A 22,870-nucleotide genomic window follows, 5' to 3' on the forward strand; every position below is an offset into this window, starting at 1 on the left:
CTCCAAGAGAGAAGCTGTCCTGTGTGGTTGTGTCGAGCAGCTGAACTGAAAAGTTCTAATAACAGTCTAGAGACAATCTTAAAAACAATCCTAAACCAGTGTTGGAGTTACTTTTTTTTTTAAAACCGGGAAACAAACAACAACAACAACAACCATACAACCACAACAAAGTGGAACCCTGCACAGTAATGAAGAAACAGACGGGCCTCCATGTGTGAAATCAACCTGAACTGAAGGGAAAGAATCAAGAAGACAAGAAGTGCAGACACATCAGCAGCATTTGTTTCAATCGGGACTTTGTTTGGTTTTTTATTCATTTTTCATTGATGTTCATTCATTTCACAGGTCAGAATAAAACAGATAAAAACATGTTTGTGTTTGCAGAGATCAGTTCTACAGCCAGAGAGACGAGTCTCCAGGATCCATCTGTCTGTCTCTGAAGAGTGATCGGTCCAAAGGATATCCTCCAGAGTTCAGTACTGAACCAGAACCTTCAGACTCAAAGTAAGAGACTGTTGTTGTTGTAAACTGATCACATGGAAGATGATTCATTGAGGATTAAGACAAAATGTTCAGCTGAAATATTTTCATTCATGAAGCAGAACTATCAGTGTAGTTTAAAATCAGGAGGATTCTAGTTTAAAGTATTTCTGGAGTAAAACACCAGAAAACCTCTATTTCACGTTTCACACTTCAACCAACATGTTTCAGCCTATAAAGAGCTGAAAGCTTTAGTAAGTGGACCTCTGAGCTTCGGTTCTCTACATCATACAGTAGATTGATCTATGAGATCCAGAACAACCATCAGCAGATTATTGTAGTGATGAAGAAATGTGTTGACAGACTGAGGAAGAGGAGGGGTGTCCCTGAGGAGGAGCAGCTGTCCTGCTGTGTTCTGTGTCAGGACGTCCTGAAGGATCCCGTCTCCACCAGCTGTGGACACCGGTTCTGCAGACGGTGCATCACCTCCTACAGGGACCAGTCGGCTCCATCAGGAGACTCCTCCTGTCCCCAGTGTGAACAAAGATCCAGAACCAGACCTGGACCGCAGACAGCCAGTCAGACCGGCACTGTACAAAGTAAGACTGTCCATCTGTCCGTTGAGGACTCGGTTCTGAAAACTGGACCTGTTGCTTTATACCGTCTCATTTGTTACGTCAGACATTTAAATGATTGTAAATCCAACAGAACTGAACCAGGTTCCTCTTCCTGTCTTTGGTTTGTGTGCAGCTTCTCTTTCTTTAGTCTGACAGCTGTTCTTGTCTTTGTCCAGATGTTGGTCTGCAGCAGGTTTTAGATGAACATAAGATCAGCGTGAGGAGGAGATGTGAACATGTGACTGAAGGAAGTGATGAAAGAGGAAGTGGAACCCTCCTGAAGACGATCTACACGGAGCTCTACATCACAGAGGGACGGAGTGAAGAGGTTGATACCCAACATGAGGTGATGCAGCTGGAGATCAAGAAGAAGATCCTCCATGACGCTCCAATCAAGTGCCACGACATCTTTAAAGCCTTCCCCGACCAGCAGAGACCCATCAGAGTGGTTCTGACCAACGGCGTCGCCGGTGTGGGAAAAACCTTCTCGGTGCAGAAGTTCTCTCTGGACTGGGCCGAGGGCTCGGAGAACCAGGACGTCAGCGTGGTGATTCTGCTGTCGTTCAGGGAGCTGAACTTGATCCGAGATGAGCGGTACAGTCTTCTCACGCTGCTCCGTGTTTTCCATCCAACGTTACAGAAGGTCTCAGCAGAGCAGCTCGCTGTCTGGAAGCTTCTGTTCATCTTGGACGGCCTGGATGAAAGCAGACTCTCTCTGGACTTCAGCAGCAGGAAGCTCGTTGATGTCACTCACGAGTCCTCCGTCGACGTGCTGCTGACCAACCTCATCGAGGGGAATCTGCTTCCCTCGGCTCTCGTCTGGATAACTTCCCGACCCGCGGCGGCCAATCAGATCCCTCCTGAGTGTGTCGACAGGCTGACGGAAGTACGAGGCTTCACTGACGCCCAGAAGGAGGAGTACTTCAGGAGGAGGTTCAGTGATGAAGAGCGGTCCAGCAGCATCATCTCCCACATCAAGACCTCCAGGAGCCTCCACATCATGTGTGGAATCCCCGTATTCTGCTGGATCAGCGCTACGGTTCTGGACCACATGTTGACCACCGAGCAGAGAGGAGAGCTGCCCAAGACCCTGACTGACATGTACTCACACTTCCTGCTGGTTCAGACCAAGAGGAAGAAGAACAAGTATGGTGGACACAAGATGAGTTCACAGAAGCGGACAAAGGCTGACGGGGAAGTTCTTCTGAAGCTGGGTAGGCTGGCGTTTGAACATCTGGAGGAAGGAAACATCATGTTCTACCAAGAAGACCTGCAGCGGTGCGGTCTGGACGTCACAGAGGCCTCGGTGTACTCAGGAGTTTGTACAGAAATCTTCAAGAGAGAGTGTGTGATCTTCCAGAAAACTGTCTACTGCTTTGTTCATCTGAGCGTTCAGGAGTTTCTGGCTGCAGTCTACATGTTCCACTGTTTCACCGACAGGAACACAAAGTTGCTGCAGGACTTCCTGGAAGACTTCCTGAAAGATAAGATGGATTCAAAAGAAAAGTCGTTTCTGAAGAAGATTTCTAAGTTTTTTAGAAACAATGATGCTCGTTTCCCTCCTTTGGATGACTTCCTGAGAGGAGCCATGGAAAAATCCCTCCAAAGTAAAAGTGGCCACCTGGACCTGTTTGTTCGCTTCCTTCATGGCCTCATTCTGGAGTCCAACCAGGGACTCTTAGTAGGTCTGCTGGGTCAGAAAGAGAGCGATCCAGAGATCATCCAGAGAGCCATCAAGAACCTGAAGGAGATGAACAGTGATGAAATCTCTCCAGACAGAAGCATCAACATCTTCCACTGTCTGATGGAGATGAACGACCTCTCAGTCCATCAGGAGATCCAAGACTTCCTGAAGTCAGAGAACAGATCAGAGAAGAAACTCTCTGACATCCACTGCTCAGGTCTGGCCTACATGCTGCAGATGTCAGCGGAGGTTCTGGATGAGTTGGACCTGAAGAAGTACAACACATCAGAGGAGGGACGACGGAGACTGATCCCAGCTGTGAGGAACTGCAGGACAGCTCGGTGAGTCCACGTGATCATTAACGTAATCAATCAGATCAGTAGTTTGGTTCTTCAAATATTCTCACTAGAACATTGTCATTATTCTTTAAACAGTGTTCCACTGGTTTGTTATAAACATTAATGTCAGTTGTAGTTCTGGTCTGGATTCTGGTTCATCCGGTTTTTAATATATTTACAATGTGAATTTTTCATAAACCACCATATGATATCATTGAAACTGCTGAAGCTTTACATGAGGTAGGACACGAAACGTACTCATAGAACTGAAGTTACATCCAGGTAACTATTAATTGACTGCATACAGTGCAGCCCACCGTGACGTCACCCATCAGGATGTGAGGGCTCGTTTTGAAGCCTCCAGTCAGACATTTCAGCCGACGCTGTCTTGATGTTGTGCACCCAGAAGAGACCATATTTTGATGAGCTGGGAGGAGCAATCAGTGGATCTAACAAGGAGCCCAGGGACATTAGGCCCCGCCCACATAAACAGTAAACCCTGAAACCACTCCAGGCCTGTCAATCAAACAGCTCCGCCCCCAAACATATCTGTGTTTGAGTCTTAATATCTAATGAATGATGAATTATTTCCAGAAGGACCAGAACACTGATCAGAAGGAGGGAGTTTATCTAACGACACCATGATGACTTGTGGAAAACATTTACTGACTTTGTATTTCTGGAGAGAACTTGATGCTTTTTCAGTGGGAGTCTATGGAGACTGAGGTTCTTTGGAGACGGCCCCTAGTGGCCCTCAGTGGTGTTGCACTTTAAGGCTCTTCTGCGCTGGCTTTCTCTTTCCTGTGTTGTTCATTTTGGAACTGATGGAGAGAATAACTGGATCAGAATCTCAGCAAAATGCAAGAAAGCAAAGCTGGAATGAGACTGAACAGCGTGTACGATCTGGCAGGGTGGGTGTGACTGCGCTGGGTCTGAGTTACGTATCCTGTTGATGGAGATCTGAGGCAGCTGGTGAGGTTCTGCTCCGGTCCCGGTGCACCTGCTTCCACTCAGGTAATCACAGACAGAGAGAGATGCTGGAGAGCAGCTGCTGGGATGTGGAGGGAGAAACATGGAGGCAGCTGTAGCAGACGTGATGCACCGATGTGAAGACTCACCCTTGCTGCGTTACGACACCACATAGTGGACGAGTGGCCAATCAGAGTGGAGTTTGTTCACTATATAGTCTCCATGTAGTGGACAATTGGGACGCAGCACCTGCGTTCCAGTATCCATACGACCACACTATTTAGTACGGCAGAAGAAGATCAGTATGTCCCAATACATAGTGTGTTAAATGTAGTACTCCAAAAGTACCAGGATGTTGTACTACGTTCGGTCGTATTCTCCAGTCTGCAGGTCAGCATGCTGCTCTGGCTGTTCTGACCCACAATCCTCTGCAGCAGAAGATGCGTCACATCGACTGAGCCACCGAGACTAAGGACTAAAAGTATAAAGAAATAGTTTGTAATCTGGAACGCAGCGTGAATGTCAAACAGGAAGTGTCAAACTGTTTGTTATCAATCACAGGAAGTAAATATTAAGTGTCGTCTTTCATAATAACATATTTTGTAAAATTTGTGTCATTACAGACTTGTTGGCTGTGGACTCTCAGAGACTCACTGTGAAGTCGTGACCTCAGCTCTGAAGTCTGACCCCTCCCATCTGAAACATCTGGACCTGAGTGACAACCAGCTGCAGGATTCAGGAGTGAAGCAGCTGTCTGCTGGACTGAAGAGTCCAAACTGTAGACTGGAGACTCTGAGGTCAGTTCATGAACTGAATCAGAACTTTTGATTTGAATATATTGAAGAGACGGCAGCAGTCAGTGAAGTTTCACTATTTTCATGAACACAAATCTGAAGACATTTTAAATTTTTTGAATGTCATGAAATCTCCTTCAGACTCCGGTGTTCAAGGAGAAAATCTACAGCGGTGTTGTGTGTTGGACAAACTCATTAAATCTGAACACATCTGATGGATCACATGATTTTATCTCCATCTTTTATTCTTTATTCAGATTGAAGAGCTGCAGTTTGTCAGAGATCAGCTGTGATTCTCTGGTCTCAGCTCTGAAGTCCAACCCCTCCCATCTGAAACATCTGAACCTGAGTAACAACAACCTGCAGGATTCAGGAGTGAAGCAGCTGTGTGGTTTTCTGGAGAGTCCACACTGTAGTCTGGAGACTCTGAAGTAAGTTCACTGTCTGTTACTGTTGTAGATCTTCTCTGTTTAATCAGCAGCTGCAGCTCCTTCATGTCAGACAGTGCAGAATAGACAGAAAAGAGGGGAATTATCAAATCTAATCCAGGTTCAATGAGGAGACTGGTTGATCGATCACTCGTCTGACTGCTGCACAGACAAGAAATATCCACCCTGAATTACACTTACAACAAAAGGTTTAATTAGAACACAATATAATAACAACACTACAACAAATTGACAATTCCACACATCAAAAAGTGTCCAAGCAGGAAATATGAAAATCAAAAACCTCTGAGATCTCAGGAATAAATGAAATAGAAAAACAGTTACAAAAGAAAGAGTTGAGCTCTCAAATGTCCTACACCCCCCTCCCCCCACCACCCCAAACAATGTCCAGTGAAATGGACTCCAGGTGAACTGTGATGTCCAGCTGAGATGAAGATTCTCTCAGGTGAAGGTAGATGGTAAGATGGATGAAGATGGGGTGAGTGGTGGCAGGCAGGACGGTGGATGGACGGTACCTCTGGTTCCAAAGAAGAAGATATTAAAAAAAAAACAGCCTCTGCACATGTGCAGGACAATAGTTCATTACTAATTCAATTTACTCAACTGGGCCTGCAACCCGCATGGCTGTAAACATCACACACAATATAACAACTAATTAGTGAACATACAGAACTCAAGGCATTCAATTACAATCATTACATCTTCAGGAATGTTTTTTGTTTCCCCTTCAGATTTATCCTGACTGGTTTTTGTAAAATACACAACTTACTTCTAAATATCGTCGAGCATTCCTGCTAACGAAGCTAGCATGCAACAGTAAAAAAGCATTGAACTTCAATAAACTCACCAGGATATCAAATGTTCAAAGTTCTAAGGATCTGTTGGTGAAACTGCAGCTCTTCAATGGCTCGTCGTTCAACATTCAATTTAAAGTTGTTCACTTTTCTTTAGCGGAATCTGATTCATCTTTTCCTGCTCACAACTCCTACCATACCGAAGCACAGACGGAAAAACAAACATCCTCTATTGAGACATGGATGATCACTTCTATCCATCTCTGTGCACGGAGTAACAAAGATGATATATTCAGGAAAACATTGACTCTCCTCGGACTTTTCTGTGTTCAGAGGAAAACGGCTACGTGACAACCTGTCGACCTTACTTAAGGGGACAATAACATCGTTCCTAAACATAATAATTAAGATCCCAGATTAAATTATTCTGGTTACATAAGACTCCATGTTTTAGTTGTGCTGAGATGAACATGATGTGAAAGTTGTGGTGAAACTAAACTGCAGACATCAGCTGATATTCTACTGATCCACACTGAGGATCTTCAGGGGAAAGTCTGTTTTCTTCTTCTCTGGTTTAGTCCGCTGACTGTGGCAGAGCAACGTCCACATTTAAAACCTTCATAGAAGAAGAAAAATCCTTCACTGGATGATCGACTGTGAAACTGAAACTCTGGATTTTCACCTTAAAGTCTGACATTGAAATAAAACTAGAAATCTTTTCCACAACATCAGACTGCAACAAATAAATGTTCAGTATGTGCTTGTTCACACTGGTCTGGAGTCATGTGATGATGTTGGACTGAAATATTCAAACAGATCACATCACATCAAATGTTGTAGATGTAGTTTGGATCATCTGATGGACTTTTCTTCCACATTCAGTCGGACATGTTTGTTTTCTTCTGAAACTTGAGGATCTTCAGAGGAATCTGGGATCAGTTTGTTGGACAACATGAGTTTGTATCGATGGAGCCGCTGGTGGAGCTGCAGAGTTTAAGAGCTGAAGTCACTCCGTCTTTATTGAAGCAGCAGCATGTTGTCATTCATATTAATGAGAGCTCTTCTTCACTGCTTCTGTTTCACTGTTTCAACCTGCAGCTGTTTGGAGTTTCCATTTTCTAAACTTGTACATTGTGAACCTTCTTCAGCTCTGAACACACCATGAAACACTGAATGAGTCTAAACTCACAGCTTTTATTTTTTATTCAGATTGAGGTTCTGCAGTTTGTCAGAGATCAGCTGTGATTCTCTGGTCTCAGCTGTGAAGTCCAACCCCTCCCATCTGAAACATCTGGACCTGATTTACAACAACCTGCAGGATTCAGGAGTGAAGCAGCTGTGTGGTTTTCTGGAGAGTCCACACTGTAGTCTGGAGACTCTGAAGTAAGTTCACTGTCTGTTACTGTTGTAGATCTTCTCTGTTTAATCAGCAGCTGCAGCTCCTTCATGTACAAACAGAACTTCCATCCTTGAAGCTGTAAATTTCCTTTTGTTCCTTTTTCAGTGTTCTTGTCCTAAATTCAGAGTGTTTGTTGCAGAAAGTGTAGAAAATGTCCTCTGATGGTTGTTAAAGTAAATGAATGTTTGTCATTTGTTCTAAAGAGTCTCAGCTGTAAACGGAAGATCCTCTGAACTCTGATCTGTTGAAACTCAACGTTTACTTCCTGAAGGAGACATTTGTCTTTGGTTTCTGCTCATTTCAATGTGACTTCACAGATAAAGTCTGATCACTGATATTGATCCTTCACAACACACTCAGATGAAAGAACATCATCAGCTGCAGCTGTTTAAAGTATCAGTAGAGTAGTGATGGTGTAATGAGACCTGACGGAGGTGAGCAGCATGTTATTGATATGTGTTGACATGAAGAGGTGGATGAATGTTGTGCTGACATTTGGATGATGTCAGTAGAAGGCTGACATGATGAAGATCCTCAATAACAGAAGGACAAAGTCATTCAAACTGAACACATCTGATGGATCACATGATTTTATCTCCATCTTTTATTCTTTATTCAGATTGAGGAGCTGCAGTTGGTCAGAGATCAGCTGTGATTCTCTGGTTTCAGCTCTGAAGTCCAACCCCTCCCACGTGAAACATCTGGAACTGAGTAACAACAATCTACAGGATTCAGGAGTGAAGCAGCTGTGTGGTTTTCTGGAGAGTCCACACTGTAGTCTGGAGACTCTGAAGTAAGTTCACTGTCTGTTACTGTTGTAGATCTTCTCTGTTTAATCAGCAGCTGCAGCTCCTTCATGTCTCATGTTGATGACTACAGACTCTGAGGTCAGTAGAGGGTTGGAGTCGCTCCATGCTGCTTTCAGTGATGTCAGTGTTTCTCATAAATATACTAGACTTGGGCGGCCCGTCCATGTAAATTTACAGCCGCCCAGATATATTTGAATGTATTTATTAATGTGTCCGAGAGGACGCCGCGAGATGTGTGTCGGCAGCGAGCGGAGGGGGACAGCTGTCGGTCCGCTGCAGCCGACACTCAGACACAGAGTCCCGCCTGCTCTACAGGCAGCGGAGCAGAGAAGAAACGGACTAAAGTGCCGTCACTCTTCACTGCAGTCCATGTTCACCATCGTTTGCGTGTAAAGGTTGAAAACACCAGCGATCGGTCGAGACATCCAGGAAGTCCGTCACATACAGGCGGAGAGATGAAAGTTTCCCACAAGCTGGACGTTCATGTGTCGCTGCTGCAGGATGAAATCAGCCTGCAGCTACACACAGTCAACTAAAGTCTACCAACATGGGTTAACTATTAAACTAACCACTAACCAGCTGATAGTTATCGCTGAGTTCATGAATTCAGCCTGAAATGGTCAGAGCGTCATCTGAGCTGTCGGTCAGAAACTCTCAGTTTCAGTTTCATATCACTCAGAGCGGGCGGATCAATCATTAGTGATGAGGGGGCTGCAGGAAAACTACTGACCAGTAAAAATACTGTCAAAGAAAACCTTCTGTTGAAAATAATGCTGCTGCAGTTTGCTACTCAAGACGGTTCATTCATATATATGTAACCCCCGTGCAGCTGTTGCTTTAGAGACAGTGCAGAATAGACAGAAAAGAGTGGAATTATCAAATCTAATCCAGGTTCAATGAGGAGACTGGTTAATCGATCACTCGTCTGACTGCTGCACAGACAAGAAATATCCACCCTGAATTACACTTACAAGAAAAGGTTTAATTAGAACATAATATAATAATAATACTACAACAAATTGACAATTCCACACATCAAAAAGTGTCCAAGCAGGAAATATGAAAATCAAAAACCTCTGAGATCTCAGGAATAAATGAAATTGAAAAAAAGGTACAAAAGAAAGAGTTGAGTTCTCAAATGTCCTACCCCCCCCCCCCCCCCCCCCCCCCCCCCCGCACAAACAATGTCCAGTGAAATGGACTCCAGGTGAACTGTGATGTCCAGCTGAGATGAAGATTCTCTCAGGTGAAGGTAGACGGTAAGATGGATGGAGATGGGGTGAGTGGTGGCAGGCAGGACGGTGGATGGACGGTACCTCTGGTTCCAACGAAGAAGATATTCAAAAAAAAAACAGCCTCTGCACATGTGCAGGACAATAGTTCATTACTAATTCAATTTACTCAACTGGGCCTGCAACCCGCATGGCTGTAAACATCACACACAATATAACAACTAATTAGTGAACATACAGAACTCAAGGCATTCAATTACAATCATTACATCTTCAGGAATGTTTTTTGTTTCCCCTTCAGATTTATCCTGACTGGTTTTTGTAAAATACACAACTTACTTCTAAATATCGTCGAGCATTCCTGCTAACGAAGCTAGCATGCAACAGTAAAAAAGCATTGAACTTCAATAAACTCACCAGGATATCAAATGTTCAAAGTTCTAAGGATCTGTTGGTGAAACTGCAGCTCTTCAATGGCTCGTCGTTCAACATTCAATTTAAAGTTGTTCACTTTTCTTTAGCGGAATCTGATTCATCTTTTCCTGCTCACAACTCCTACCATACCGAAGCACAGACGACGGAAAAACAAACATCCTCTATTGAGACATGGATGATCACTTCTATCCATCTCTGTGCACGGAGTAACAAAGATGATATATTCAGGAAAACATTGACTCTCCTCGGACTTTTCTGTGTACAGAGGAAAACGGCTACGTGACAACCTGTCGACCTTACTTAAGGGGACAATAACATCGTTCCTAAACATAATAATTAAGATCCCAGATTAAATTATTCTGGTTACATAAGACTCCATGTTTTAGTTGTGCTGAGATGAACATGATGTGAAAGTTGTGGTGAAACTAAACTGCAGACATCAGCTGATATTCTACTGATCCACACTGAGGATCTTCAGGGGAAAGTCTGTTTTCTTCTTCTCTGGTTTAGTCCGCTGACTGTGGCAGAGCAACGTCCACATTTAAAACCTTCATAGAAGAAGAAAAATCCTTCACTGGATGATCGACTGTGAAACTGAAACTCTGGATTTTCACCTTAAAGTCTGACATTGAAATAAAACTAGAAATCTTTTCCACAACATCAGACTGCAACAAATAAATGTTCAGTATGTGCTTGTTCACACTGGTCTGGAGTCATGTGATGATGTTGGACTGAAATATTCAAACAGATCACATCACATCAAATGTTGTAGATGTAGTTTGGATCATCTGATGGACTTTTCTTCCACATTCAGTCGGACATGTTTGTTTTCTTCTGAAACTTGAGGATCTTCAGAGGAATCTGGGATCAGTTTGTTGGACAACATGAGTTTGTATCGATGGAGCCGCTGGTGGAGCTGCAGAGTTTAAGAGCTGAAGTCACTCCGTCTTTATTGAAGCAGCAGCATGTTGTCATTCATATTAATGAGAGCTCTTCTTCACTGCTTCTGTTTCACTGTTTCAACCTGCAGCTGTTTGGAGTTTCCATTTTCTAAACTTGTACATTGTGAACCTTCTTCAGCTCTGAACACACCATGAAACACTGAATGAGTCTAAACTCACAACTTTTATTCTTTATTCAGATTGAGGAGCTGCAGTTTGTCAGAGATCAGCTGTGATTCTCTGAGTTCAGCTCTGAAGTCCAACCCCTCCCATCTGAAACATCTGGACCTGAGTAACAACCAGCTGCAGGATTCAGGAGTGAAGCAGCTGTGTGGTTTTCTGGAGAGTCCACACTGTAGTCTGGAGACTCTGAAGTAAGTTCACTGTCTGTTACTGTTGTAGATCTTCTCTGTTTAATCAGCAGCTGCAGCTCCTTCATGTCTCATGTTGATGACTACAGACTCTGAGGTCAGTAGAGGGTTGGAGTCGCTCCATGCTGCTTTCAGTGATGTCAGTGTTTCTCATAAATATACTAGACTTGGGCGGCCCGTCCATGTAAATTTACAGCCGCCCAGATATATTTGAATGTATTTATTAATGTGTCCGAGAGGACGCCGCGAGATGTGTGTCGGCAGCGAGCGGAGGGGGACAGCTGTCGGTCCGCTGCAGCCGACACTCAGACACAGAGTCCCGCCTGCTCTACAGGCAGCGGAGCAGAGAAGAAACGGACTAAAGTGCCGTCACTCTTCACTGCAGTCCATGTTCACCATCGTTTGCGTGTAAAGGTTGAAAACACCAGTGATCGGTCGAGACATCCAGGAAGTCCGTCACATACAGGCGGAGAGATGAAAGTTTCCCACAAGCTGGACGTTCATGTGTCGCTGCTGCAGGATGAAATCAGCCTGCAGCTACACACAGTCAACTAAAGTCTACCAACATGGGTTAACTATTAAACTAACCACTAACCAGCTGATAGTTATCGCTGAGTTCATGAATTCAGCCTGAAATGGTCAGAGCGTCATCTGAGCTGTCGGTCAGAAACTCTCAGTTTCAGTTTCATATCACTCAGAGCGGGCGGATCAATCATTAGTGATGAGGGGGCTGCAGGAAAACTACTGACCAGTAAAAATACTATCAAAGAAAACCTTCTGTTGAAAATAATGCTGCTGCAGTTTGCTACTCAAGACGGTTCATTTCTATATATGTAACCCCCGTGCAGCTGTTGCTTTAGAGACAGTGCAGAATAGACAGAAAAGAGGGGAATTATCAAATCTAATCCAGGTTCAATGAGGAGACTGGTTCATCGATCACTCGTCTGACTGCTGCACAGACAAGAAATATCCACCCTGAATTACACTTACAATAAAATTTTTAATTAGAACACAATATAATAACAATACTACAACAAATTGACAATTCCACATGTCAAAAAGTGTCCAAGCAGGAAATATGAAAATCAAAAACCTCTGAGATCTCAGGAATAAATGAAATTGAAAAAAAGGTATAAAAGAAAGAGTTGAGTTCTCAAATGTCCTACACCCCCACCCCTCCCCCCCCCTCCCTGCACAAACAATGTCCAGTGAAATGGACTCCATGTGAACTGTGATGTCCAGCTGAGATGAAGATTCTCTCAGGTGAAGGTAGACGGTAAGATGGATGAAGATGGGGTGAGTGGTGGCAGGCAGGACGGTGGATGGACGGTACCTCTGGTTCCAACGAAGAAGATATTAAAAAAAAACAGCCTCTGCACATGTGCAGGACAATAGTTCATTACTAATTCAATTTACTCAACTGGGCCTGCAACCCGCATGGCTGTAAACATCACACACAATATAACAACTAATTAGTGAACATACAGAACTCAAGGCATTCAATTACAATCATTACATCTTCAGGAATGTTTTTTGTTTCCCCTTCAGATTTATCCTGACTGGTTTTTGTAAAATACACAACTTACTTCTAAATATCGTCGAGCATTCCTGCTAACGAAGCTAGCATGCAACAATAAAAATGCATTGAACTTCAATAAACTCACCAGGATATCAAATGTTCAAAGTTCCAAGGATCTGTTGGTGAAACTGCAGCTCTTCAATGGCTCGTCGTTCAACATTCAATTTAAAGTTGTTCACTTTTCTTTAGCGGAATCTGATTCATCTTTTCCTGCTCACAACTCCTACCATACCGAAGCACAGACGGGAAAACAAACATCCTCTATTGAGACATGGATGATCACTTCTATCCATCTCTGTGCACGGAGTAACAAAGATGATATATTCAGGAAAACATTGACTCTCCTCAGACTTTTCTGTGTACAGAGGAAAACGGCTACGTGACAACCTGTCGACCTTACTTAAGGGGACAATAACATCGTTCCTAAACATAATAATTAAGATCCCAGATTAAATTATTCTGGTTACATAAGACTCCATGTTTTAGTTGTGCTGAGATGAACATGATGTGAAAGTTGTGGTGAAACTAAACTGCAGACATCAGCTGATATTCTACTGATCCACACTGAGGATCTTCAGGGGAAAGTCTGTTTTCTTCTTCTCTGGTTTAGTCCGCTGACTGTGGCAGAGCAACGTCCACATTTAAAACCTTCATAGAAGAAGAAAAATCCTTCACTGGATGATCGACTGTGAAACTGTGAAACTCTGGATTTTCACCTTAAAGTCTGACATTGAAATAAAACTAGAAATCTTTTCCACAACATCAGACTGCAACAAATAAATGTTCAGTATGTGCTTGTTCACACTGGTCTGGAGTCATGTGATGATGTTGGACTGAAATATTCAAACAGATCACATCACATCAAATGTTGTAGATGTAGTTTGGATCATCTGATGGACTTTTCTTCCACATTCAGTCGGACATGTTTGTTTTCTTCTGAAACTTGAGGATCTTCAGAGGAATCTGGGATCAGTTTGTTGGACAACATGAGTTTGTATCGATGGAGCCGCTGGTGGAGCTGCAGAGTTTAAGAGCTGAAGTCACTCCGTCTTTATTGAAGCAGCAGCATGTTGTCATTCATATTAATGAGAGCTCTTCTTCACTGCTTCTGTTTCACTGTTTCAACCTGCAGCAGTTTGGAGTTTCCATTTTCTAAACTTGTACATTGTGAACCTTCTTCAGCTCTGAACACACCATGAAACACTGAATGAGTTTAAACTCACAGCTTTTATTCTTTATTCAGATTGAGGAGCTGCAGTTTGTCAGAGATCAGCTGTGATTCTCTGGTCTCAGCTCTGAAGTCCAACCCCTCCCATCTGAAACATCTGGACCTGAGTGACAACAACCTGCAGGATTCAGGAGTGAAGCAGCTGTGTGGTTTTCTGGAGAGTCCACACTGTAGTCTGGAGACTCTGAAGTAAGTTCACTGTCTGTTACTGTTGTAGATCTTCTCTGTTTAATCAGCAGCTGCATCTCCTTCATGTCTCATGTTGATGACTACAGACTCTGAGGTCAGTAGAGGGTTGGAGTCGCTCCATGCTGCTTTCAGTGATGTCAGTGTTTCTCATAAATATACTAGACTTGGGCGGCCCGTCCATGTAAATTTACAGCCGCCCAGATATAGTTGAATGTATTTATTAATGTGTCCGAGAGGACGTCGCGAGATGTGTGTCGGCAGCGAGCGGAGGGGGACAGCTGTCGGTCCGCTGCAGCCGACACTCAGACACAGAGTCCCGCCTGCTCTACAGGCAGCGGAGCAGAGAAGAAACGGACTAAAGTGCCGTCACTCTTCACTGCAGTCCATGTTCACCATCGTTTGCGTGTAAAGGTGGCAAACACCAGCGATCGGTCGAGACATCCAGGAAGTCCGTCACATACAGGCGGAGAGATGAAAGTTTCCCACAAGCTGGACGTTCATGTGTCGCTGCTGCAGGATGAAATCAGCCTGCAGCTACACACAGTCAACTAAAGTCTACCAACATGGGTTAACTATTAAACTAACCACTAACCAGCTGATAGTTATCACTGACTTCATGAATTCAGCCTGAAATGGTCAGAGCGTCATCTGAGCTGTCGGTCAGAAACTCTCAGTTTCAGTTTCATATCACACAGAGCGGGCGGATCAATCATTAGTGATGAGGGGGCTGCAGGAAAACTACTGACCAGTAAAAATACTATCAAAGAAAACCTTCTGTTGGAAATAATGCTGCTGCAGTTTGATACTCAAGACGGTTCATTTATATATATGTAACCCCCGTGCAGCTGTTGCTTTAGAGACAGTGCAGAATAGACAGAAAAGAGGGGAATTATCAAATCTAATCCAGGTTCAATGAGGAGACTGGTTAATCGATCACTCGTCTGACTGCTGCACAGACAAGAAATATCAACCCTGAATTACACTTACAACAAAAGGTTTAATTAGAACACAATATAATAACAATACTACAACAAATTGACAATTCCACACATCAAAAAGTGTCCAAGCAGGAAATATGAAAATCAAAAACCTCTGAGATCTCAGGAATAAACGAAATTTAAAAAAAAAAGTTATAAAAGAAAGAGTTGAATTCTCAAATGTCCTACCCCCTCCCCTTCCCGTCCACAAACAATGTCCAGTGAAATGGACTCCAGGTGAACTGTGATGTCCAGCTGAGATGAAGATTCTCTCAGGTGAAGGTAGACGGTAAGATGGATGAAGATGGGGTGAGTGGTGGCAGGCAGGACGGTGGATGGACGGTACCTCTGGTTCCAAAGAAGAAGATATTAAAAAAAAACAGCCTCTGCACATGTGCAGGACAATAGTTCATTACTAATTCAATTTACTCAACTGGGCCTGCAACCCGCATGGCTGTAAACACCACACACAATATAACAACTAATTAGTGAACATACAGAACTCAAGGCATTCAATTACAATCATTACATCTTCAGGAATGTTTTTTGTTTCCCCTTCAGATTTATCCTGACTGGTTTTTGTAAAATACACAACTTACTTCTAAATATCGTCGAGCATTCCTGCTAACGAAGCTAGCATGCAACAGTAAAAAAGCATTGAACTTCAATAAACTCACCAGGATATCAAATGTTCAAAGTTCGAAGGATCTGTTGGTGAAACTGCAGCTCTTCAATGGCTCGTCGTTCAACATTCAATTTAAAGTTGTTCACTTTTCTTTAGCGGAATCTGATTCATCTTTTCCTGCTCACAACTCCTACCATACCGAAGCACAGACGACGGAAAAACAAACATCCTCTATTGAGACATGGATGATCACTTCTATCCATCTCTGTGCACGGAGTAACAAAGATGATATATTCAGGAAAACATTGACTCTCCTCGGACTTTTCTGTGTACAGAGGAAAACGGCTACGTGACAACCTGTCGACCTTACTTAAGGGGACAATAACATCGTTCCTAAACATAATAATTAAGATCCCAGATTAAATTATTCTGGTTACATAAGACTCCATGTTTTAGTTGTGCTGAGATGAACATGATGTGAAAGTTGTGGTGAAACTAAACTGCAGACATCAGCTGATATTCTACTGATCCACACTGAGGATCTTCAGGGGAAAGTCTGTTTTCTTCTTCTCTGGTTTAGTCCGCTGACTGTGGCAGAGCAACGTCCACATTTAAAACCTTCATAGAAGAAGAAAAATCCTTCACTGGATGATCGACTGTGAAACTGAAACTCTGGATTTTCACCTTAAAGTCTGACATTGAAATAAAACTAGAAATCTTTTCCACAACATCAGACTGCAACAAATAAATGTTCAGTATGTGCTTGTTCACACTGGTCTGGAGTCATGTGATGATGTTGGACTGAAATATTCAAACAGATCACATCACATCAAATGTTGTAGATGTAGTTTGGATCATCTGATGGACTTTTCTTCCACATTCAGTCGGACATGTTTGTTTTCTTCTGAAACTTGAGGGTCTTCAGAGGAATCTGGGATCAGTTTGTTGGATAACATGAGTTTGTATCGATGGAGCCGCTGGTGGAGCTGCAGAGTTTAAGAGCTGAAGTCACTCCGTCTTTATTGAAGCAGCAGCATGTTGTCATTCATATTAATGAGAGCTCTTCTTCACTGCTTCTGTTTCACTGTTTCAACCTGCAGCTGTTTGGAGTTTCCATTTTATAAACTTGTACATTGTGAACCTTCTTCAGCTCTGAACACACCATGAAACACTGAATGAGTCTAAACTCACAGCTTTTATTCTTTATTCAGATTGAGGAGCTGCAGTTTGTCAAAGATCAGCTGTGATTCTCTGGTCTCAGCTCTGAAGTCCAACCCCTCCCATCTGAAACATCTGGACCTGAGTAACAACAACCTGCAGGATTCAGGAGTGAAGCAGCTGTGTGGTTTTCTGGAGAGTCCACACTGTAGTCTGGAGACTCTGAAGTAAGTTCACTGTCTGTTACTGTTGTAGATCTTCTCTGTTTAATCAGCAGCTGCAGCTCCTTCATGTCTCATGTTGATGACTACAGACTCTGAGGTCAGTAGAGGGTTGGAGTCGCTCCATGCTGCTTTCAGTGATGTCAGTGTTTCTCATAAATATACTAGACTTGGGCGGCCCGTCCATGTAAATTTACAGCCGCCCAGATATATTTGAATGTATTTATTAATGTGTCCGAGAGGACGCCGCGAGATGTGTGTCGGCAGCGAGCGGAGGGGGACAGCTGTCGGTCCGCTGCAGCCGACACTCAGACACAGAGTCCCGCCTGCTCTACAGGCAGCGGAGCAGAGAAGAAACGGACTAAAGTGCCGTCACTCTTCACTGCAGTCCATGTTCACCATCGTTTGCGTGTAAAGGTTGAAAACACCAGCGATCGGTCGAGACATCCAGGAAGTCCGTCACATACAGGCGGAGAGATGAAAGTTTCCCACAAGCTGGACGTTCATGTGTCGCTGCTGCAGGATGAAATCAGCCTGCAGCTACACACAGTCAACTAAAGTCTACCAACATGGGTTAACTATTAAACTAACCACTAACCAGCTGATAGTTATCGCTGAGTTCATGAATTCAGCCTGAAATGGTCAGAGCGTCATCTGAGCTGTCGGTCAGAAACTCTCAGTTTCAGTTTCATATCACTCAGAGCGGGCGGATCAATCATTAGTGATGAGGGGGCTGCAGGAAAACTACTGACCAGTAAAAATACTATCAAAGAAAACCTTCTGTTGAAAATAATGCTGCTGCAGTTTGCTACTCAAGACGGTTCATTTATATATATGTAACCCCCGTGCAGCTGTTGCTTTAGAGACAGTGCAGAATAGACAGAAAAGAGGGGAATTATCAAATCTAATCCAGGTTCAATGAGGAGACTGGTTAATCCATCACTGGTCTGACTGCTGCACAGACAAGAAATATCCACCCTGAATTACACTTACAACAAAAGGTTTAATTAGAACACAATATAATAACAATACTACAACAAATTGACAATTCCACACGTCAAAAAGTGTCCAAGCAGGAAATATGAAAATCAAAAACCTCTGAGATCTCAGGAATAAACGAAATTTAAAAAAAAAAGTTATAAAAGAAAGAGTTGAATTCTCAAATGTCCTACCCCCTCCCCTTCCCGTCCACAAACAATGTCCAGTGAAATGGACTCCAGGTGAACTGTGATGTCCAGCTGAGATGAAGATTCTCTCAGGTGAAGGTAGACGGTAAGATGGATGAAGATGGGGTGAGTGGTGGCAGGCAGGACGGTGGATGGACGGTACCTCTGGTTCCAACGAAGAAGATATTCCAAAAAAAAAAAACAACCTCTGCACATGTGCAGGACAATAGTTCATTACTAATTCAATTTACTCAACTGGGCCTGCAACCCACATGGCTGTAAACATCACACACAATATAACAACTAATTAGTGAACATACAGAACTCAAGGCATTCAATTACAATCATTACATCTTCAGGAATGTTTTTTGTTTCCCCTTCAGATTTATCCTGACTGGTTTTTGTAAAATACACAACTTACTTCTAAATATCGTCGAGCATTCCTGCTAACGAAGCTAGCATGCAACAGTAAAAAAGCATTGAACTTCAATAAACTCACCAGGATATCAAATGTTCAAAGTTCTAAGGATCTGTTGGTGAAACTGCAGCTCTTCATTGGCTTGTCGTTCAACATTCAATTTAAAGTTGTTCACTTTTCTTTAGTGGAATCTGATTCATCTTTTCCTGCTCACAACTCCTACCATACCGAAGCACAGACGACGGGAAAACAAACCTCCTCTATTGAGACATGGATGATCACTTCTATCCATCTCTGTGCACGGAGTAACAAAGATGATATATTCAGGAAAACATTGACTCTCCTCGGACTTTTCTGTGTACAGAGGAAAACGGCTACGTGACAACCTGTCGACCTTACTTAAGGGGACAATAACATCGTTCCTAAACATAATAATTAAGATCCCAGATTAAATTATTCTGGTTACATAAGACTCCATGTTTTAGTTGTGCTGAGATGAACATGATGTGAAAGTTGTGGTGAAACTAAACTGCAGACATCAGCTGATATTCTACTGATCCACACTGAGGATCTTCAGGGGAAAGTCTGTTTTCTTCTTCTCTGGTTTAGTCCGCTGACTGTGGCAGAGCAACGTCCACATTTAAAACCTTCATAGAAGAAGAAAAATCCTTCACTGGATGATCGACTGTGAAACTGAAACTCTGGATTTTCACCTTAAAGTCTGACATTGAAATAAAACTAGAAATCTTTTCCACAACATCAGACTGCAACAAATAAATGTTCAGTATGTGCTTGTTCACACTGGTCTGGAGTCATGTAATGATGTTGGACTGAAATATTCAAACAGATCACATCACATCAAATGTTGTAGATGTAGTTTGGATCATCTGATGGACTTTTCTTCCACATTCAGTCGGACATGTTTGTTTTCTCCTGAAACTTGAGGATCTTCAGAGGAATCTGGGATCAGTTTGTTGGACAACATGAGTTTGTATCGATGGAGCCGCTGGTGGAGCTGCAGAGTTTAAGAGCTGAAGTCACTCCGTCTTTATTGAAGCAGCAGCATGTTGTCATTCATATTAATGAGAGCTCTTCTTCACTGCTTCTGTTTCACTGTTTCAACCTGCAGCTGTTTGGAGTTTCCATTTTATAAACTTGTACATTGTGAACCTTCTTCAGCTCTGAACACACCATGAAACACTGAATGAGTCTAAACTCACAGCTTTTATTCTTTATTCAGATTGAGGAGCTGCAGTTTGTCAAAGATCAGCTGTGATTCTCTGGTCTCAGCTCTGAAGTCCAACCCCTCCCATCTGAAACATCTGGACCTGAGTAACAACAACCTGCAGGATTCAGGAGTGAAGCAGCTGTGTGGTTTTCTGGAGAGTCCACACTGTAGTCTGGAGACTCTGAAGTAAGTTCACTGTCTGTTACTGTTGTAGATCTTCTCTGTTTAATCAGCAGCTGCAGCTCCTTCATGTCTCATGTTGATGACTACAGACTCTGAGGTCAGTAGAGGGTTGGAGTCGCTCCATGCTGCTTTCAGTGATGTCAGTGTTTCTCATAAATATACTAGACTTGGGCGGCCCGTCCATGTAAATTTACAGCCGCCCAGATATATTTGAATGTATTTATTAATGTGTCCGAGAGGACGCCGCGAGATGTGTGTCGGCAGCGAGCGGAGGGGGACAGCTGTCGGTCCGCTGCAGCCGACACTCAGACACAGAGTCCCGCCTGCTCTACAGGCAGCGGAGCAGAGAAGAAACGGACTAAAGTGCCGTCACTCTTCACTGCAGTCCATGTTCACCATCGTTTGCGTGTAAAGGTTGAAAACACCAGCGATCGGTCGAGACATCCAGGAAGTCCGTCACATACAGGCGGAGAGATGAAAGTTTCCCACAAGCTGGACGTTCATGTGTCGCTGCTGCAGGATGAAATCAGCCTGCAGCTACACACAGTCAACTAAAGTCTACCAACATGGGTTAACTATTAAACTAACCACTAACCAGCTGATAGTTATCGCTGAGTTCATGAATTCAGCCTGAAATGGTCAGAGCGTCATCTGAGCTGTCGGTCAGAAACTCTCAGTTTCAGTTTCATATCACTCAGAGCGGGCGGATCAATCATTAGTGATGAGGGGGCTGCAGGAAAACTACTGACCAGTAAAAATACTATCAAAGAAAACCTTCTGTTGAAAATAATGCTGCTGCAGTTTGCTACTCAAGACGGTTCATTTATATATATGTAACCCCCGTGCAGCTGTTGCTTTAGAGACAGTGCAGAATAGACAGAAAAGAGGGGAATTATCAAATCTAATCCAGGTTCAATGAGGAGACTGGTTAATCCATCACTGGTCTGACTGCTGCACAGACAAGAAATATCCACCCTGAATTACACTTACAACAAAAGGTTTAATTAGAACACAATATAATAACAATACTACAACAAATTGACAATTCCACACGTCAAAAAGTGTCCAAGCAGGAAATATGAAAATCAAAAACCTCTGAGATCTCAGGAATAAACGAAATTTAAAAAAAAAAGTTATAAAAGAAAGAGTTGAATTCTCAAATGTCCTACCCCCTCCCCTTCCCGTCCACAAACAATGTCCAGTGAAATGGACTCCAGGTGAACTGTGATGTCCAGCTGAGATGAAGATTCTCTCAGGTGAAGGTAGACGGTAAGATGGATGAAGATGGGGTGAGTGGTGGCAGGCAGGACGGTGGATGGACGGTACCTCTGGTTCCAACGAAGAAGATATTCCAAAAAAAAAAAACAACCTCTGCACATGTGCAGGACAATAGTTCATTACTAATTCAATTTACTCAACTGGGCCTGCAACCCACATGGCTGTAAACATCACACACAATATAACAACTAATTAGTGAACATACAGAACTCAAGGCATTCAATTACAATCATTACATCTTCAGGAATGTTTTTTGTTTCCCCTTCAGATTTATCCTGACTGGTTTTTGTAAAATACACAACTTACTTCTAAATATCGTCGAGCATTCCTGCTAACGAAGCTAGCATGCAACAGTAAAAAAGCATTGAACTTCAATAAACTCACCAGGATATCAAATGTTCAAAGTTCTAAGGATCTGTTGGTGAAACTGCAGCTCTTCATTGGCTTGTCGTTCAACATTCAATTTAAAGTTGTTCACTTTTCTTTAGTGGAATCTGATTCATCTTTTCCTGCTCACAACTCCTACCATACCGAAGCACAGACGACGGGAAAACAAACCTCCTCTATTGAGACATGGATGATCACTTCTATCCATCTCTGTGCACGGAGTAACAAAGATGATATATTCAGGAAAACATTGACTCTCCTCGGACTTTTCTGTGTACAGAGGAAAACGGCTACGTGACAACCTGTCGACCTTACTTAAGGGGACAATAACATCGTTCCTAAACATAATAATTAAGATCCCAGATTAAATTATTCTGGTTACATAAGACTCCATGTTTTAGTTGTGCTGAGATGAACATGATGTGAAAGTTGTGGTGAAACTAAACTGCAGACATCAGCTGATATTCTACTGATCCACACTGAGGATCTTCAGGGGAAAGTCTGTTTTCTTCTTCTCTGGTTTAGTCCGCTGACTGTGGCAGAGCAACGTCCACATTTAAAACCTTCATAGAAGAAGAAAAATCCTTCACTGGATGATCGACTGTGAAACTGAAACTCTGGATTTTCACCTTAAAGTCTGACATTGAAATAAAACTAGAAATCTTTTCCACAACATCAGACTGCAACAAATAAATGTTCAGTATGTGCTTGTTCACACTGGTCTGGAGTCATGTAATGATGTTGGACTGAAATATTCAAACAGATCACATCACATCAAATGTTGTAGATGTAGTTTGGATCATCTGATGGACTTTTCTTCCACATTCAGTCGGACATGTTTGTTTTCTCCTGAAACTTGAGGATCTTCAGAGGAATCTGGGATCAGTTTGTTGGACAACATGAGTTTGTATCGATGGAGCC

The 22,870-nt window shown here is 42.9% G+C and overlaps 2 protein-coding genes across 2 annotated transcripts in view; both read left to right on the plus strand.

Moving 5' to 3' along the window:
- Window positions 1-22,870, plus strand: part of LOC138193640 (protein NLRC3-like) — a 52,868-nt gene that overhangs the window by 27,282 nt on the left and 2,716 nt on the right. The window contains exons 12-15 of the mRNA XM_069141785.1: window positions 11,142-11,315; window positions 14,135-14,308; window positions 17,122-17,295; window positions 20,114-20,287. Of these exons, the coding sequence (XP_068997886.1) occupies window positions 11,142-11,315; window positions 14,135-14,308; window positions 17,122-17,295; window positions 20,114-20,287 (696 nt within the window). The remainder of the gene's footprint in view (window positions 1-11,141; window positions 11,316-14,134; window positions 14,309-17,121; window positions 17,296-20,113; window positions 20,288-22,870) is intronic.
- On the plus strand, window positions 1,948-9,060 carry LOC138193641 (NACHT, LRR and PYD domains-containing protein 12-like). Its single transcript, XM_069141790.1, is given in 6 exon segments — window positions 1,948-2,144; window positions 2,147-3,122; window positions 4,712-4,885; window positions 5,140-5,313; window positions 7,335-7,508; window positions 8,144-9,060. Coding segments are annotated over 6 exon segments (1,782 nt in total). The 5' UTR covers window positions 1,948-2,038; the 3' UTR covers window positions 8,322-9,060.

Source organism: Embiotoca jacksoni, unplaced genomic scaffold (assembly GCF_022577435.1).
Source record: "Embiotoca jacksoni isolate LCO1_2020_lvr unplaced genomic scaffold, fEmbJac1.0.p SCAF_91, whole genome shotgun sequence".
Classification (NCBI taxonomy): Eukaryota; Metazoa; Chordata; class Actinopteri; family Embiotocidae; genus Embiotoca; species Embiotoca jacksoni.